Source organism: Streptopelia decaocto (genome assembly GCF_964273445.1).
Source record: "Streptopelia decaocto genome assembly, chromosome: 12".
Lineage (NCBI taxonomy): Eukaryota > Metazoa > Chordata > Aves > Columbiformes > Columbidae > Streptopelia > Streptopelia decaocto.
This window is the reverse complement of record NC_138667.1, coordinates 14,993,090-15,012,411: the sequence shown is the minus strand read 5'-3', so window position 1 is coordinate 15,012,411 and position 19,322 is coordinate 14,993,090. Positions and strand designations below refer to the sequence as shown.

General features: G+C 50.9%; 2 protein-coding genes across 2 annotated transcripts in view; both read left to right on the top strand.

The window, feature by feature from the left end:
* RANBP17 (RAN binding protein 17) overlaps positions 1-8,222 on the top strand; it is a 148,275-nt gene extending 140,053 nt beyond the window's left edge. Inside the window, exons 26-28 of the mRNA XM_082063400.1 lie at positions 912-1,010; positions 4,257-4,384; positions 6,872-8,222. Coding sequence (XP_081919526.1) covers positions 912-1,010; positions 4,257-4,384; positions 6,872-6,968 — 324 coding nt within the window. The 3' untranslated portion in view covers positions 6,969-8,222. The remainder of the gene's footprint in view (positions 1-911; positions 1,011-4,256; positions 4,385-6,871) is intronic.
* An 8,970-nt stretch (positions 8,223-17,192) lies between these two features.
* TLX3 (T cell leukemia homeobox 3) lies at positions 17,193-19,086 on the top strand (the record flags this gene model as incomplete). The annotated part of the gene is made up of 3 exons (XM_082063448.1): positions 17,193-17,631; positions 18,035-18,278; positions 18,876-19,086. Exons 1-3 carry the CDS (start codon positions 17,211-17,213, stop codon positions 19,084-19,086), a joined length of 876 nt encoding a protein of 291 aa, XP_081919574.1. The 5' UTR covers positions 17,193-17,210.
* Between the last annotated feature and the right edge of the window lie 236 nt (positions 19,087-19,322).

Below are 19,322 nucleotides of genomic sequence, written 5' to 3'. Positions count from 1 at the left end.
GGATATCTTAGAGCATTTTATCTTTAAATGGATTCTGTAGTTATTTTGTAATTTCTTTTTACAAAAGTTGTGCCAATCCGTAAATAAGTCCTACCCTTCCTAGCGATGCACACCAGAGGGTACAGGAGCACGGCAAGAGCGGATTCTCTGAGGGAGAACATTCCACGTGGCAGTAGCTGAAGGCTCTGGTTACATGCCAGCCCATGAGCAAAGTGAATTATGTACCTTCACTTTGGGTGCCAGTAGAACTTAATTGTATGAGCTGATAGATCTCGGTGCTTTATAAAGTTGATGAAGTAGCTTTATGACTGCTCTAGAGCTCCATAAAGTAGGTCGCAGAAATAAAGTAAGATGTCTCAAATCAGAGGCTGGACTTGCAACTGTGTTGGAGATGGTATGGATTTATCAACTTGTTGCTCTAATTAGGGTTGTCTTCATTGAAATAGGTAGTGCGGCCTTCAGATGCCTTGCAGTGTCGTGCATGAAGAAACGTAGATGTGAGAAAAGGAGAAGCTTGAAGAGAAGCTAGGGATTAATCTGAAACTAATTGAGATTACTGGTCACACGTGTGTTGCTCTCCTAGATGTAGTGTGACAATGGGGCAAATCCCTGTAGTAAAGCCTGTACCTTAAATTAGCGCAGCCCTAAATCTCAATTCATATTTGTTTTAACTTCAACTTTGTCTTTAGAGCTGAGCTCTGACATTCATTTTCTTTAACTTTCTTCACCTGGTAGTTTTGGTTATTGAATATTTGTTGGGAAGAATGACTTTTGTAATACCACGCTCATATATGAAATCTCAGTGATTTCAGCATGGTTAGCAAAGGTTTCATTAATTTTTCCTTCTCACAACATCACACAGTATAACAATAGTATCCATATTCTTGTAAGCGGTCTGAATTTTCTTTCAGATGATGTCGATCCTACTCAACACCATCATTTTTGAAGACTGCAGAAACCCATGGTCTGTGTCAAGACCGCTGCTTGGACTGATACTTCTCAATGAGAAGGTGAGTATTTAAGAAACTCCACCAGATCCACTCTTCTGGTTCTCAAATAGATGAAATAATTATTTTACATAGAACCAAGTTACCTATTGCCCTTCAAATTCCCCTTCAGCTCCTGTACTGTATGGGCATTTTACAGATTCGTTCACAGTGGATGAATGGCTTCATTTTGCTGAAAAATCCTCTCAAACCTTTACCCCAACTTTTACACCCAGCCTTAGATCATGCAAGTATATAATTAACCTTTTTTTCATAAATTCTGTGTCTTCGCTTTTCCAGAATTAAGCGGGAATAGAAGTTATGCAAGTTCATCTGGCTTTTAGGTAGAAATATGAAACAAGAACACTGTGGAAATCACATCAGAAAAATTGCTTCCTAGAAAAATAGTTAACCAATTTCTTTTTCTGAAAGGTTTCGCAGGAACAACTAGCTTTGGGGGGTATTATCTGAGCGCTTACGCTTAAGTACTCGCATTGATTGCAATTTGGATCGTGTGCATCTGTGGCAGATTCTCTAAACCAGGAAATACTCTGCAATTTGTCCTTTCAATAAAATCTGAAACTATGAATTTGGATATACCCATCATGTTTCCCTGGTGACTTAATAGAGACAATATTGTCTGAAATGGAAACCATCTGAGTAAATGGATGTGAGTTGATCTAAATGTGTGCATTTTTTGTACAGCAAGGCATTGTTTCTGGAATAGTGACCTGTTGTATTCGCCATACTTCAGAGCCAGCTCTAACTTTATTCTGAATTGCTTTATCTCTTGGGCAGTCACAAGCCTCAGTGTATTACTGCTTTGGAGAATGAATTGTCTATACAATAAGAGGGTGCTGGAAAAAAAATAAGACACTAAGATTAGCAGCAACTGCATACATTAAAATTCAAACTGAAATCCCAGCTATGGAAGGAAACTAATAGAAGAAGAAAATATATCAGGAAGAGAAGCGCTGTCTCATCATTCACCTGTGCTGAAGGATCCAATTTTAGCCATATCCAATAGCACTGTCATTCATCTTCTTGGTGTGTTATTGTGATTTAAATCCAAGCTCTATAAGAGAGAGCAGTTCTTTTAAAATGATTGAGAGGGAATAAGGGCAAATTCAGTGTTTAGGAAAACTTTATGACATCACAATATTATACTTTACAGATGGAAGCAATATTTCCTACTTTGGAAGGAAAACTAATCATTTTCTATCTGCTCTGAGTCACTGCATCATTATAAAAGTGGGAAATAAGTAGTTTTGTGCATTCCCAATCTTGTTCAGGACGACACTTTTGTTTATATAATGCTTCTGATTTATAGCGTTTAAGTATTAGCCTGACTACATATTAATTATGGGGGTTTGATGCTTCAGTATAAGAAGAAATTAAATATTTCACTTGAAGATAAAACCGTGGAGCTGTAAATCATAAGGAATAAATTTGTGACTGGCAGAATATTCTTTTTACTGAAATTAGACTACTTCTAATGATTATGTGTTTTGCTTAGCAGACATGGATATGTACAAGCACCTTTACTTACAAACAAGTCTTACATTTATTTTGGAAGGGTGGAGAACAGGAAATAGAATTTACAATATTTGTATTGCCCCTTTTGCATCAAGGTTATTTATTTTACATTTGGAAAAAGTAGGACACACACTTATTTTGGCTATAAAAGTCATCTTTTCTTGGCTCATTTCAGTGCACCGCTGGTTCGTTTATTGGAAATGGGTTCCTTTATTTGAGGTAGGGTCTCTGTCTCTACAGTTCCTGAGACAGCAAACACACATTTATCATGTGTTACTGCTTGTTCACTATTTCTTTTGTTTTAATGAGATCTTACTTGCCCGTGATTCATCTCAAAATAAGGCATCAGGTTTACCTGGGGACTTAGGGCAATTGGGATTTAGACGTGCTTGCACCCATAGGGGTAATTACGTCAAAATGAGCATCGTACTCAGAGTCCACCCCAAAGCAATGCCGGATCTTTTGAGATGGTCTCAGCTCAATGTGAAATGCAGGTGGCTTGGAGTACACAGGCAAAAGGTGATGTTAGTGCAGAGAAGCCATGGAGACCCCAGGGCTGAGAACGGCTCCTTCATGTGGAAACGCCGGTGGCAGGAGAGAGGCTTCAGGGGATGCTGTCGCAGTAGCGGCCAGCAGGGATGTTCTTCCTCGCTGTTACCCCAGGATGCTGCAAATACTTCCCATTATGGGCTTGACTGAAGTAGTTCTTGGAATGCCTCTTTTCTATAAACAACTTATGTCACTGGACAAGATCTCGGGGTTGTGGCCTTCTCTACATTGAACTCTGCATTTGTCACCTCGAGACGGGGCTGCTGGGAAAGTGTTTGCTGCAGGCAGATAATGCATCTTTCACACCAGCTCCAGGTGATTTCCAGTTTAGAGTTCCGAAGTAGTTTGGGCGCCAGCTATTTGATCAGCTGGTGCCTCCGCTGCAAGTCCTGCTGGAGCGGTCACCAGAGACGTGCAACACAGGATGTTTCTGGTTTGAGAGGAACCGGGATGAGGGCAGGTAATTTGCCAAACAAACGCTTCCTATAATCCCGTTGAGTTGTCAGGGCTTAGCGGTAGAGTGCTGTGGTTTTACTACATTTTCTTTAGTTATCCCATTTTTTTTATCTGTGCAGGAGAGCTGTAGTTTTGCTGGAAAAGTTGTGTGTTTAATTTGAGATTTGTTTAAGGTTTAAACAGCTTTAAACCTGTTAAACATCTTTAAAAGATCTAGCAAACAGATCATAGACTTCCGTGCTTTCTGACACTCCATATGACACCCTACAAGTTTTATTAGCTTCAAAAGTCTACTAAATTTTGCATACTGAAAACTGATTTTCATCCTACCTTTAAACAAGTTATACACCTGAAATTTGGGGAATACCAGCAATATTATTCTTGACTGCAATATCAGACTGCTCAGAAACTCTGACAGGTACTTGGGCACAGGTTCATCAGGATGGTTCATTCTCCTCTGAATAATTGTATATATCAGTGCTTATAGCATGGATGTGCTTACGCCCAAGGCCATGAGACTTTGACTGACACAGCGAATATAATAAGACTAAACAGGATTATGTGACTTGCTTGGCTGTAGTAGTAGGGTAGTGGATAGCCCTGGACGTCCCCTCCTGGTCAGTATTCCTAGACTAAACCTAGTTTTTTCTAAGGTGATAAAAAGTTCTTTTTTAACTAGTTTAAATTTCCAAACCTCATTTTTAATATTTTTCCACTTTGCTTTGCTAGTACTTCAGTGAACTAAGGGCAACCTTGATAAGCAGCCAGCCTGACAACAAACGTGAAGTCCTGGACCAGTGCTTCAGGAACCTCATGGAAGGAGTCGAGCAAAACCTTCTGGTAAAGAACAGAGACAGGTACGTTCGTAACACATAAGTAAGCTGAAAGAATGAAAGGCAAACGGAAACTTTAACTGGAAGAAAATAGCTTTAAACTGCATTTCCTTTTGAAAGGAAGAAAATATCCTATCAAATAATTCATCCCTACACCTAACAGAGCCTGAACATTTGATAATTATCTATTTTCTTGGTCAGAAATGTATTTCCTAATATAGTCCCAAAGTCAAGGTGTGCCAGGCTGCAGCTGCTGCTTTTTCACTTGGGAAAAACTGCCTCGTTTCAGCAAGTGAGCCACAGAGATTCCTTTTTCCAACCTGAAACCCCTCTGATAAAACACTCACTGCAGCCTCCAGCGCTGCTGTTGATCTGACAGAACCTTTGCTTGCTGCTGGTGGGGTTGTGCAGCTGCTTGTGAAATGCCAGAATGAGAAGGGATCTGGTGGGGCCACTTCCATGCTGTAGATAAATGAGGCAAGATTTTTCACAAATTTTCTCAATCTTGGCCTCATTTGAAGAAGAGAATAGAAGTCTTCACAAAAGAAATGTCAAGTTTGTCTGTATGTAATGTTCATGCTGATGTTTTATTACTAGCTAGCTGCATTTTCCCTTCCGTGTGCCTTATTCAACCAAAGCAAACCTTGGAAGTTGAGCAACACAAGCTAAATTGAGACTGTGGAACTGTCCTGGAAAGCTTGAAACAAACTGGAAATAGCCTTGGAGAGAAGTGATGGCTAAAACCATTTGCTGATTCTATTTCTCTTAGTCTCTGTTTGTTGTCTGAAAATGTCATTGAAGTTGTTTAATTCTTAATTAGTTTTGCATTAATTATGGTCTCCACTGTTTTGTTTCACTTTCCTATGAAATTTTGGTTCTACATGTATAAGTTCCCTATGGCCTAACAGGGTGATTGCCAGAGGCAGGGGAGTTTGGAAGCAAACCCAGAGAAGCACAGGGATCACATCCATGGTGCTAATAAATCAGATGGACTTGTATTATGGATCAGCAGAAAACTTGGGAAAAAGGCAGGGAGCTACTGGGAAGCAGGAGAATGTCTGTTCAAACAGAGAAACTGAGCTGGCAGCGGTGGGCTGGAGGACGTAGTCTGACCTTATTGCTGTAAATGTCAAGGGGAGACGTTTGACTCAAGATCTTAGAAAAAAAAAGAAAAAAATAAAAAACAGAGTAAAACTCGTTCTTTTAATAATTTTTTAGTTCCCTATTTATGTGTCTTGAAGGCAAGAAGCCCCTAAGATAACATTGTTTTCTGAGAAGAACGTACTTTGCTGTGAGGTTTCTGTGAGCTGCCTTGTTCTGCAAGCAGCCTGGGCGCAGGGGGTTGGGGGGGGGTTTCCCTTTTTACCTCCTTATTTGTAATCCTCAGACTTATTCTTTGGAACAGGAGGATTCTTTTAACTGTGATTGTTTAAAATTGAGCAGAAATCAATTTCCATTAGTAAGGAAATAAACACAGACGCAAAAAAATTATGAATAGAATAAAGAACGAACTCATAATTGCATCCTGTGTTTGCACACACTGCAAGCCCCAGTTTACCGCACATACCCATGAAGTACTGTACGGTGGAGACAATCGGGAAGGGTTGTTGCCTCTGGTCCTGCAAAGAGCCCTTTGGAGATCCCATGGGTTTTGCAAGCCCCTGCCCACCAGCCCTGTGCAGGAACGAGCCCTGAGGAGCCGTTCTTTGGGAAACTTTATTAACTTCTCTATAGCGAGCCAGCAAAGTCTGACACAATCAAAGTGAAGAGCATTGAGGCAACAAGCAAAAGAACATTTGAAAAACCCTCAATGCAGCGTGCAATACATGTTTCTGACATTTCAGGTCATTTTTTATGTGATTTTGGGGTTATGTTTTGTTTTGGGTTTTTTTAAATCAATGCATGAGATGTGACAAATGGTAATTAAGCTCTTCAGGTGAGGACAAACTGAGGCAGTGGACAAGATTTGGGCTGTGGTACAAGCTGAGTCAGGGTTGTCATTTGATCTCGGGTGTGATGCCACCGGCCGGACGTCACGTCCTTCACCCGCCAGCAGAGAACGGTTGGGGAATATTGTTGCGAGTTCCTTCTGTGCCAGATGGGTGGTGGTGCCGCTGTCACCGAGCCAGGCTGAACTCTGACACCGCTCCAGAGGGGGACGCAGGGCTGGGGGAGCCCGGCATTGGGGCCATCTGGACACATCCCAAAGAGCCCTGGCCTGCAGCACCCGAGGCACGGGAGATGGAAAGGTTTCTCATTGCATACATTTCCCAGCTGACTTTTAAAATATTTCACGCTGTCGGTGGGCTGAGTTGGTGATGCCACCCGCACACGTTGATATGCTGTTTGTTATTTTACAGGACTGGGTTTTGTGGGCACCTAGTGATTTTGTTTGGGAGTTTTCCTCTGTTTTTCTCTCAACTTAGTAGTTATCCTTTTCAGTGATTTCTGAAATACATCTCTCGGTATCAGTTCTCCTTTAAGCAGACGTCTGGGTTCTCTTTCACCCAGGTTCACTCAGAACATGTCAGTGTTCCGAAGAGACGTGGCCGAAGCTCTGCACGGCGAAGGGGCCTCGGATCCCGGCACTTCAGACGCCATGAGCTGACGATGACTTTGGCAACACTAACAAACCAACGCTCAGAGTTTGGGGACCCTCTTATATTGTTAGATTTTTGACCCTTGTGAAAACTATTTTTTTAAGATGTCTTCTGCCTTTTTTAATCTCTGGTCTAAATGTGAGGATTTATAACGGCAAAGGCAATGGGAAATGAGCCTTAGTTTGAAGAATGTTTTTTCAGCTTTTCTTACCAAAATTTGTTATCTTGTTATTTTATCTTTCTAAAATGGTGTAGAAGCAGTACTTAACCAAAGAACAAAATAAATATGCATTCCTTCTAAGCTTGTATCACTTAATGATTCTCAGTTTTATACATAATAGTAAATAATATCTCATGAATGAAGAACTCCAAGCTCACTCTGACTGAGGTCTTACTTGTTTGAAAATGAGATGAAAGCCAGTACAAATTTTATATGATGTGGTTTTGAAATAATAAAATTACTATTTTTCTACAAAATGTTATATATTTCTTTTCAGCACTGGCAGTTAATGACAGCATGGACAACAAAGTAGAAAACTAAAAATGAGCATTTTGGGCTGTAAGTATAGCAAGGAAATTTAGAATATTGTACATAATAACATAAGAGCTGATGGAACAAGCATTAATGAAGAACTGATAATATTTTAATTTCACAAGTACACGTTTTCCGGGTCTTTGGACAATGAGAAAAAATAAAACACACAGAAGAAAATAAAGTTAAGACAATGCATAAAAAGAAAAAAATCTATCCACCACTACAAAAAAGAAAGCAGATAGTTACAGAGAGTTATGGTCCATATTTAAACGTCGTGTGGCACAATGAAGATGAACGCTGCATCGAAACAGCAAATTCAGCAGTTTTGTCTCCACCTCTCAGAGATTGTTCAGTTTGGTTTGTTCCAGAACAAAATCCTCCTCCAGTCTGAAGCTCATGCTCTGGTTTTGTGGGGAGCAATTACCACCATTCCGGGATGGGCAGGAGGTGCTGTGTTGGCGCAGGAAGTACAGAAATTAATTGAAGCAAGATCTGACAAAAACTAGAACTTTTTAAGCAATAAGCCAATTAGTTTGGAATGTAGAAAAGCCACTATGTGCAAACTATTGGTATTACTTTTGAAATGGGTTATTTTTTTCTTTTTTCTTGTGTAAATAATTGATTTATGTGGTTTTCGTCCTAGCTCACATTTGCATATTTACTAGTATTTCAATACTGTTCATATAAGAATGGGAATTTTTATTTGTGACCAACAGGGAGGAAGAGTTCATACCCATGTTTCTTAGAGCTTTTTTCCAGTTGTTTTTTTCTTTGCAACTCTTTTCTGCACATTTTTAAATTGCAGGAAATAAACCTGAAAGGAAGTGACTTTATTAAGCAGTTTTCTGTTGACGTTTAAGCTCACCTGGAGCAAGTATTTAATCTGCAGCCAAAGGCTCTGATTTCCAAGAGTGCTGAGCACTTGAGAAAATAATCGAGGCAACTGAAGTGCTGCAGATTCGGGGTGTTCCTCACAGGGATCATGTGCTGAGGTTTGTAAACTTTGCGGAAAGCGTGTGATCCTTACCAACGCATCCAACGTGTGTGAATTAGTGCAGCCATTCGCTCTCCATTTTAGTCCTTAAGGGAAACTGGAATTTGTGCTGCTGAGTCAGATCGTAAAAGCTGCGGAACTCAACTGTTGGAGACGCATGTAGGTCGCTGGTGGCTGGGACCTGGGCAAAGGTTTGTAACCTGGGCAGGGGTTTGGGACCCAGGCAGGGGTTTGGGACCCGGGCAGAGGTTTCTCTGTGTCCTTACTGATGCTCTGTGCTGAGGTGGGTGCCACCTCCTCACTGGATGTATAAACCCTTCACCTCCATGCGGTAGCGTTAATGACTCAGGTGAAAGCTCGTGGGTTCTGTGACTGTTTGCTTTGTCATGTGGTGGAAATAGTGGTTCCAAACTATCAGTGTGTGCTCTCAAACCAGCCCATTTGCTGGTGCCATCGGCTGCTCTGCTGCGTGCGGGGCTTTGGCACATGGAGCAGGAGAGGACGTGTGTGTCCTCGCAGCTCGGCACTCGGACTTCAAGACAGCTTTGATACATGGCTGCTGACTCCCCACAGCGCTCGAGTACATTCTGAAATTTCCGTTCCAACACATGCCTTGTTACGATGTGCCAGTGCGGTTCTACAGAGCATCTCACAAACTGGGCAAACCCCAGTATTTTAGCAGTGTTTCAACCTTGGTTGACAGTAGACAACAGGAACTTATTTAGAGTAGCTAGTGGTGTAAATAGGCTTGCTTTTAGGTTAGGAAATGGATGGCAGAGCAAACAGAGAGTGTGTTTTATGACTCCAGATTATTTGTTGACAGTCTTTACTGTCAGCTTTTTAAAAGGGCACTGTCGAAGGGGGTACAGCCCAGAATCTCTTGTTTACAAAGCGCGTGTAAGGCCTTATGCTCTTTTTTTAAAGATATAATTGCCTTAAGGGGGTTGGTTTTTTTTCCATTTAAAAAGAAAAGTGGCAACAGTGGGAAAGGAAACATCAGCAAGGAGATGCCACTTGGCCCACGAGTGATTTCATCTCAAGAAACCAATACGAGCCTGAATGACGATGCAAACAATGCGATCTGATTCTGCCCCAGATGACATTGTACATAAGCATTGTTACAGGTAAGTGTCTGCCCCTCCGCGAGGGAGAGCAAACCGTCCCCAGCGCAGCCTGCGCAGGTCCGGCTCTGCCTGCTGGAGCGGGCAAAGGCAGCTTTGGGGAAAACATTAAACTTTTAACACCCTGCCCTGCTTGCGTTATGCAGCTTTGGAGAAACTCAGCCACCGGTATATGCACACCTTACAAAATAATTCCTTACACTTGTTAATGTTTTATTGTAGTACGAGTTTATGATGACAGCAAACCTTTCAAACCGTAGAGGGATAACACGCTTCCTTGCTGTATTAAAAAATAATGTTAGTGTAGATTTTATGTACTGTAGTTTAGGCTGCTGTTAAGAGGCGCTTCTTTGACAACATTCTTTTTGAGGTTTACAGAAAGCATAATAAAATATGTAAGTTACATTTCTACAAACAAAAGCCATAACATAAGTTATTTATAAGCGTGAGATCCAAACAGTATCACGATAAATAAACCTTAATGGATACCTGCGGCATCCATCCTAATGTGATTTGCCCAGCAAAAGTCATATTTAGTGGAAAAATCTGGCAGCAGCTGCGTGTTGGTATATAAAATAAAAGAGGGAAGGCAGGCACGTTGAAACACCGGCTGCTTTCCCCGGTTTACGCGCAGACCTGCAGTACCTCCCAGCCTTCTCCGAGCTGGGGCTGGCGCTGCTGCTGGGGGACACCAGGTGTCTTTGCATCTCTCAGGGTCTGTCCCCAGTACCGGGACATTCCCCATCGGCTTCACTACAGCCTGATTTTTATCAGCAGAAAGAAACTGAACCCCCTCTGCCTGTCACCCTCTGTGTTCTCTTTCCTTTCCCAGCGCTTCCCTCGTACCCTCCCCATCTCATCCAGTCTCATGGACCAGTGCATAGATTCTGAACGAGAGCAAAGTTTCAGCTTTTCTAATATAACAGTTAGGGTTACGAACCTCACAAAGGTGTGCTTTGAAACACGAACTGAAACTAAGGCACCTTCATCTGTCAGAGGCTTCGAGCCACCTTTAACTATTGGATCTAGGAATAGCATTTAGCTGTTTCCATCCGCTTCACCGAGACACAGGGGACAAGGAGGCTTTTTGGTGTCCGTGCTCAGCCCCCACTCACAGGGCTGGCACCTCCAGCTCCTCCGTGGAGGGGGACAGGGAATAACACAGCTTGGCTGATGGAGAAAGGGCCGATGGGGGTGGCTCAGCTCCCTCTCCCGCCTGCAGTGGGGTGAAGCTGTCCCAGCTGCAGCCGGGGGTGCAGCCTCCCGAGCCCAAAGGAAGGGGCAGAGGGGAATGACCTTTAGACTCCGCAGCACCAGGGCTCTTGTCTCGGAAAAAGAGCAGCTGATTTAACCCTTGTGGGTGACAAAACTGCTGCTGCGCTCTGCTGAGCGCTGGGAGCTGAGTGCCCGAGCCCGGCATTGCTCCCAGGGAGCGAGCTGCCTGCCGGCGAACAGACGGCCATGGGGACAACACCCCGACCGGCTCGTAACGGGGTCCCTTTCCATCACTGGGATGTGGTGGTGAGGCCAGTGCATAAACTGTTTTCAACCATCACCTCCTCCATGCCAGGATGCAGAACACCCATGTCCCTCTCCAGCCAGAAGACCAGCATCACCCCACCAGCCCTGAAAGGATGCTGCTGACAGGGCTACAGCTGAGGAACAACTTCTTAGTGTTCTCTGTGGTGCTGACATCCACATGAATTGTAAGTAACCAGTGGTGTGCTAAATGCTTAAAACTGTGTTGGGTTTATGCAGCAATATCCATCTAGTGAAGGCTGCGGAGAACGGGGCTGGCCTTGCCCAACCCGAGATCCACTGCCAAAGCCAGGAGCTGCAGCAAAAACATCTCAGCATCTGCTGCTGCTTTCTCACGCAGCAAGATATCACTGTTCCCTTCACCCTAAGGGAAGAGACAAAACCTGAAGCAACGGGTGATGCGTTTAGGGGCTGGTACGTCCCCGCAGCTGCCGGTGCCTCCTGCAGCCCTGCGCTGGGCTCTGGCAGTGGCCACAGGTTGTAGCGCACTTGGGCTCATGAGAATTCCCAGCTGATGAGGACAGAGACTGGTTCCCAGCCTGGGAATTCCTGTGTGTTAAAGGAGGGTGTGAGGATAACAGCGGAGTTTGATATGTGAGAGCTGACACAGTCTTTAAGCATCCTTTAAAGAAAGAAGATTTATTCGTAGCAGTGCAATGGCCAGCGAGGCAGCACGAATACACTGCTGGAGACCCGAGCTGTGGGTCAGACACTGAGCAAACCCCTTTTCCTTCAAGCCCTGCTTCCAGCTGGCACACAGCACCTCAGGTGAGGGTCACTGCAACCATCATCGGTCCCAAACCCCAATGCTTTCAAAGGAATCAGAGCTTCTGGAGCCCCAGACGTGCAGAACAACGTGCTGTGGTGGGCAGTCCAGGGCATGCACAGCCCAAGGGTTGGGGAAGGGGCAGAGAGCAGAGCTGGAAACGCAGAACAGCGGCTGAGCCGATGCAGCACACTGGCGAATGCTCCATGGAGCTCCTCAAGGTGGTACAAGGGCTGGTGCTCAGCTGGACCAAAGCTCCAGCACAGCAGGTGAGCAGCACTGGGAGAAGCCCGTGCCCAGCGGTTTCGGGTGTAATCCAGCTCCTCACCTGCCCGGCCTCGCTGCAGACCCTGGATTTCCACAGCGTTGTCCCAGGTGAGTTCACTGCCGCTGCCATCTCTGGGATGAGGGTCTGTGGGCACTGCAAGTGCTGCAGCCCCAGGGACAATGGGGACACTTGTCAGGCACCACCATGACCAAGTGTGCTCACAGCACTCACACCTCTACACCTCCAGCCACGCCGTGCACACAGCACCTGTGAGCTGCATGGCTATTCGCAGTCTGCAGGGTGGAAGTTCCCCAGCTCCGGGCACAGGGGGGTATTACCCACCCGCCAGCCTCCGTGCAGCCTCACAGCAGCTGCTCCAGCCCCACCGAGCATCCGAACGGGCTTCCCTGCCCCTGGGTTTCGTGCGAGCGCATCCATCAGGCTGCGGCCCCGCTCTCGAGCGGCTGTGCCAGGCAGCGCGGGAGGAGCTGCGCAGTAATGCACCATCAATTAACGGCCCGTTATTATAAAACGCTGCCTACTGGTTTGAAAAGGCTGGAGAAGCCTTGCAGTGGTTTCTCTTGGTCTCATGCCCAGAGACCTGTCTCTCTCACCTTAGAAAAAAATGCCTCATTTTAAAAATAATTAATGGTAAACATTAAAGGAAAAAAAGGTGGAATGGATCATTTGGCCCATGCTAAATTTTGATGGTAAACATTTAACTGAGGCTACTTTACAGCAGAGCAGCTGAGCTGCATTGGGGGATGCTGTGTGACAGTCAGAGCTGCGCATCACCCCAGCCCGTGGGGCTGAGCCCATCCCTAGGGGGTGGCATGGGACCCTCTGGGGGTGCAGCCAGATCTAAATGTGTGAGCTACTCTGGGCCCCCATTGTGCCATCCATCACTGGGCCCATGGTGATGGCACGATGATGGGGTTGGGGGGATGGACCTTTTCTGTTTGGTCTGCAGCTGCTTAGTGCTGGGTCTAGTCCTAACAGGGACCACTTGTCCTTGCTCCCATGTATTGTGCTTGTCCTCGGGGAACCTCCCGGTCCCTTGGTAGGAAGGATCTGAAGACCCTCTGCATGCTGTGACCCACCAGCCCATGCCACCTCCCCATCCACCCAAGCCCTGGGCACTAAACAACCACCTGGCGCTGCCAACATCCTCCCTATGGGGATTTTGTTTCCTCTGGCTCTGGGACATGCCCAGAAGAGGGACCATCCCTGTGACTCCTCTGCTTTCCATGGCTGCGGCGGCTCAAGCTCCATTTCTTTCCCTTTGTGGTGTAGCCGAGGGCCTGGCCATGTGTGCAGGTGTATGCGGTGTGCAGGAGCACATGGTGGTGGCACAGATGGGGTCACCATGGGCAAACCCGCTCCAAATGCAGATAGGAAATGTCTGGTGCTGCAGTGGAAGAGGATGCTGGAGCTACCTCACTCTTGGAAAGCAGAGACTCTTGGGGTTGGGTCAGTGTGTCATTGCGTGTTTTTATTATCTCATTCTACAAGAAACACTTGAAAAGCTCAATGGTGGCATTAGCTACTGTCAGAAACGTGGCAGGTCCTGCGAGGACACTCTCCCTTTGGAGCCTTCCGTGTTTTGAGACCAAAGACATTCCCAGGGCTGAAGGGTGCATGTGCACACCATAACTAAACCCAGTGACAGTGCTGTGCCATGTCCCCCTCCATGTCCCCCCATGGCAGCCAGGCCTGGGCACAGCTCTAGGTTTTGGGGATGGGTGAGATGGATGCAGCTTTTCTGCATGCAGTGACAAAGTGGGCAGGGGTCCCTTCTCCCCAGTGGTGCCAGGGAGGTGGTCACTCCTCTTGCAAAGAGTTAATGACTTTTTTCCCCTCTCTTAACTAGGTCCCCCTGTGCCTTCGCAGGTGGCTGTGTGCAGCGCTCTATGGACCCGCACCACTGCACCACCCCAGCTCGGCATAGTCACCCCAGCCACGCTCCCCACCGTGGCCAAAGGAGCTGTGCCACAGCGTAGCCGCACTGCGCTTCTTCCTGCCCATGCCGTGTGCTCAGCCATACATCTCTGTTAATACTTGTACAATGTGCTGGCTGAGTTTTACAGGGAATGATGACGTCTCACCTCTCACTCCAGAGCAGCCCTCCCTTCCCAGCCTCCCCCTGCTCACATGGCTGCCCCACTGCTGCTGTGGGGCTGCCTGGCCATGGGGTTGCAACTGGGCACCCCAACCCTGCTGGACACTGTCCTGCTGGTGCTGCACCCATTCAGTCCCCCTGTGCCTGGGTTAGAGGTGACCCTGCAGCCAGTTTCTTGCCGCTGGGCACTTGCAGGCTGGTTGTCACACCATGCAGTGCAAAGGCCGTGCCATGGTGTGCTGTGCTGTACTGTGCAAAGATCATGCTGTGCCATGCCATGCCAAGGCTGTGCGGTACCCTGCCTGGGGCCTGGCTAGAGGCCAGACAGGTGCAGAGCTCTTTGCACCCAGCTGCAGTGGGGACACGTTGTGGATGCCCCCTGCCTGGCCAGGGGATCCACTTCCCCCCAACAGAGCCAGTCCTGAGCTGGGTCTGGCTCCCCGGCGGCACAAAGCAGCCACGTTTGGGTGGGTACATTCACCCCCGCAGCACAGTCACCCCAGCAGGCACCACCCGGCCCCGGGCGCTGCGGGGATCCCTGGGGCCGGGCCGCGCCGTCGGGGCCGCAGCTCCGCTCCGAACGGACGGTGGGTCTCGGGGAGGCGGGAGCGGAGCCCGGCGCGGAGCCACGACAAACGGCGCTTGGTAAAGCGGAGGCGGTTTTTGGGAGCGGAGCGCTGCCGCGGGGCTGCGCGGAGCTGCGCGCCCCCAGCCCGCGGAGGGGTGAGGGAGACGGGGTGGCTGCGGGAGAGCTGCATTTAAGGATACCATACGTCCCGAGTTATTAATTATAAAACATAATTAAAGTAAAACTGCAGAACGTCAACATATTAAATTTAAAAGCTAATATTAAAATAGAGTTAATATTTAATAAGGTAGCCGAGCGTTACAAAGCTGTACGCTGATACTCTATATTTAACTGTGTAAAACCAGGAGAGTTTTCCCAAAGAAAAATGTATTGTTTAGCTGATTATCAAAGACTCTGTGATATATTATCCATTTCACAAAAATAATATAGATATCTTTTTAAATATAGTAATAAAAACATACTAGCGCCTTTTAAATATACTATTACTTACCACCCCTTTTCATATTGTACTATCACAGACACTTTGGAATTGGTTTAAAAGCACATCATTCATTATTCAAAGCTCATCTTTGCATATTATTCCAGCTCAAGTCTGCCAGGCTCCCTGTGAAATCGTTCACAAAATTGATAACAGCAGACACACATGCAATAAAAAGATAGCCTTGGGCAGCCCGAGTTCCCATTATGCAGATCAAGCTGCAATTTTCTCTAACAAAGCCTGCCCTGATTCAGGACTGGGTGTCACTTTATTTATTTATTTATCCTCCCCCGGTTGCCTTTTTTTTTTCTCCTTTTTTTTCCTCTCTCCTTTTCTCCCCGCCCCGTCGCCTCCCCGCCCTCCCCGCCGGGCCGGCCGGAGCGGAACCCCGAGGGCTGGTCCGTTCCCGGTGGCGCCGGGCGGTCCCGCACCATCTTGCCGGGACCGTGTCAATCCGATTATCTCCGCTCCGGGGGAGCCCCGGCTGATGGCGGCCCCGCTCGCACCCGCCGCACCGAGCGGGAACAATCCGATTACGCTGCCCGGGGCTGCGGGTGGCACCGGGCGGTTCCCCTCCGGGGGTGGGTGTTTAATAGCCGTGTTAATGACCGTGCCTCCATGCGGTGAAGCGGGGAAGCCCCCCCGACGGCCGCCGGCAGGGACGCGCCTCTGTCGGGGCCGGCGCCCCCCGCGCCGCGCCGGGAAACTTCAGCCGGTAGCTCTGCAGCGGCCGTCGGGGCCAGCGCCGAACCGGAGCCCGCGGGCCAGGAGGGGACGGGAACGGCACCCCCGGCCCCACAAACCTTTCGCCGCGGGGCCGAGGCGGCGGAGAAAGAGCCAGCGGGGAGCGGGGCCGGGGCCGCTGCCGGTGCCGGTGCCGTCCGCCGCCGGACGGGCTCCGGGCGGCAGCGCCGGTGGCTCGGCAGGTCGGGCCGCGTTCGCTGCCGTTGGAACGAATCGGCGCGTTGCGGTAATTGAATCCTAAGGTTTAAAAACTAATCACGTCCCTCCTGTCACCGCTCCGGCATCCCGGGATCGCCCTGCCAGGTGCCGATCAAATGCCATTACATTCTATTAACAGGGAAATTCTATTCCCTGTTTTCATTTCCCTTTATAAGAAGGAAACTAAGTAAATGGGACTGAACGTTATTTAATTTTTAACGCCTTTAGTCCAATTTGGACGTTAGGGAGCGTCTGCAAACTCGCTGTGCGGCCGCGCCGGGCTCCCGCTGCCTGGGCGCCAATGGAGCCCAAACGGAATCTGGCCCCGGGGCGCACCGGGGTCCCCCCGGCCCAGCCGAGGGCACTGCCGTCGGGGCGGCCGCTCGGCCTCGCCATTCGAGCGGTGCCCGGGGCGGCCGCGGGGCGCGGGGCCCCAGCCGGTGCGGGACCGGGAGCACCGCGGAGCAGCCGTCGGGGGTCGCGGCTCGGGCGGGCGGGCAGGGGCGGGAGCGGGACGGAGCCCCCGACGTGCGGACCGGCCCCTCCCGCTCCCTCCCCTCGCGCCGCCCCGCCCGCCGCGCGCGGCCCCATTGTTCGTGCGCCCCAGTGATGTCACCGCGGCGGCGGCGGGGCCCCCCGCGCCCGGGCGCGAGGCCGGTGCCGGGCGGCGGGAGCCAATGGGAGCGCAGAGGCTGGGCGGCGGCGGCCAATGGCGGCGGCGGGGGCGCACGCGGCGCGGGGCGCGCGGCGGGCCCCGAGGAGATGACGGGGCGGCTGCCGGGGCGGCGCGCGCTCCGCAAAGTTTCCGCGCGGCGCACGGCGGGGCCGGCCGGGCCGCGGAGCGCGGCGGAGCGGACGCGCCTTTATAGCGGGCGCGGAGGGGCGCGCGGTGGAGGAGCATGGAGCCGCCGGCGGGCGCGCAGGGCCAGCACCAGCACGAGCCCATCAGCTTCGGCATCGACCAGATCCTCAACAGCCCCGAGCAGGACAGCGCTCCCCCGCCGCCCCCCCGGGGCCCCGACGGCGCGACCTTCCTGGGCGGCCCCGGCGGCGGCGGCCGCGGCGGCGCGCCCTACGCGGCCCTGCCGGCCCCCTTCCCGGCCATCGCCGCGCCCTTCGAGGACTCGGGATCTTACAGTGTGAACCTCAGCCTGGCCCCGGCCGGCGTGATCCGGGTGCCGGCGCACAGGCCCATCCCCGGGGCCGTGCCGCCGCCCATCTCCAGCGCCATCCCGGCCATGCCCGCCGTGCCAAGCCTGGGCAGCCTCAACTTCCCCTGGATGGAGAGCAGCAGGCGCTTCGTCAAGGACAGGTTCACAGGTAAGGCGCCGGGGCGGGGCAGGCGAGCCGCGCCGCGCCCCCAACCTCCCCCGGCAACGAACGGAGAGGCGAACAAAAATTAGGAAACGAAATAATAGTAGTGATAATAATAAGAATAAAAACACAGGCGCCCCGCTGGATGTTTCCCCCCCCCGCGCTCGCAGCGATCCGAAAAAATCGCTCTCCTCCTGGCGTGGATAGCGCGGCCGGCCCGGGGCTGGCGGGGGGGCGGCCGGGCCCCGCTCGCCTCCGCATCCGTTCGGCGAAATATGGAAGCCGGACCTCGGGGAGACACGGTCCCTTCGGGGGGCGGCGGGCGGCCGTCGGGCAAAGCTGCGGCCCCGGGGGGGCGGCCGGCACTGAGCGGGCGTGGGGCTGACCCCTGTGCTTCCCACCCGGGCAGCGGCGGCGGCGCTGACGCCCTTCACGGTGACACGGCGGATCGGGCATCCCTACCAGAACCGGACCCCGCCGAAGCGCAAGAAGCCGCGGACGTCCTTCTCCCGGGTGCAGATCTGCGAGCTGGAGAAGCGCTTCCACCGACAGAAGTACCTGGCCTCGGCCGAGCGCGCTGCCCTCGCCAAGTCCCTCAAGATGACGGACGCCCAGGTGAAGACCTGGTTCCAGAACCGGCGCACCAAGTGGCGGTGAGTCCCGCGCCCCCGGGGCCGCCCCGTCCCGCCGCCGCCCCCGGCGGAGTTCCCCGCCCGCCGCCCACGGGAAGCCCCGGGTTCGGACGGGAACGCACCCGCACAACCCCCCTCGCCGGCTGCCGGCAGCGAACGGTTGGGGGTGAATTTTTATTTTTAGAATATTATAATTATTGTTATTTATTTTTCTCCTTTTTTATAGTCCCCCATTCGGAAAACGGGGGATTATTCGTAAAAACGAGGGTTAATTCGAAAAACGGGGAATTATTCGAAAAAAAAACGAGGAATCATTGGGAAAATCGGGGAATGTTCGGAAACGGGAATATTGGGAAACAGAGGGTTTCCAGGCGTCTTCCGCCGCCCGGAATCCCTCCGTTACAGGCCGCCCGGCGCTGCCCGGCCCCGGTAGAAGCGGCGCCGCTGCCCCGCTGCCCGCCGGAGCCGCACCGGCCGCACAGCACGGCGCTCCCGCGTCCGGCGGCAGCCGGATTCCCGCGGTCGCGCCCCCGCCACTGAAGCGGCCGCTTCCCGCGGAGCCCCGGGCGGAGCATCCCGGGGCGTCCCGGGGCGCGGGCTGAGCGTGTCCCTCGGCAGGCGGCAGACGGCGGAGGAGCGGGAGGCCGAGCGGCAGCAGGCGAGCCGGCTGATGCTGCAGCTGCAGCACGACGCCTTCCAGAAGTCTCTGAACGAATCGATCCAGCCCGACCCGCTGTGCCTGCACAACTCGTCGCTATTCGCGCTGCAGAACCTGCAGCCTTGGGAGGAGGAGAGCGCCAAGATCCCCCCGGTCACTTCCCTCGTCTGAGCCCGGCAGCCCGGGCACGCAGCGGACTCGCCCGCGGAGCTCGGCTGGCGGCTCCCCCCGCCTCCGGGGCCGCGGCTCAGCCCAGACGGGGCGGGCGCGGAGGCGGCGAGCGGCGCCCGCGGGGCCGGGGCTCGGGCCGGGCCGGGGCCGCGGCGGCTCTTCCCCGGTGCCGGCTCGGAGCGGAGCCACCGGGCGCTGCCGTGGCGGGGCCCCGCGCTCCGCTTGTATATTCGTGT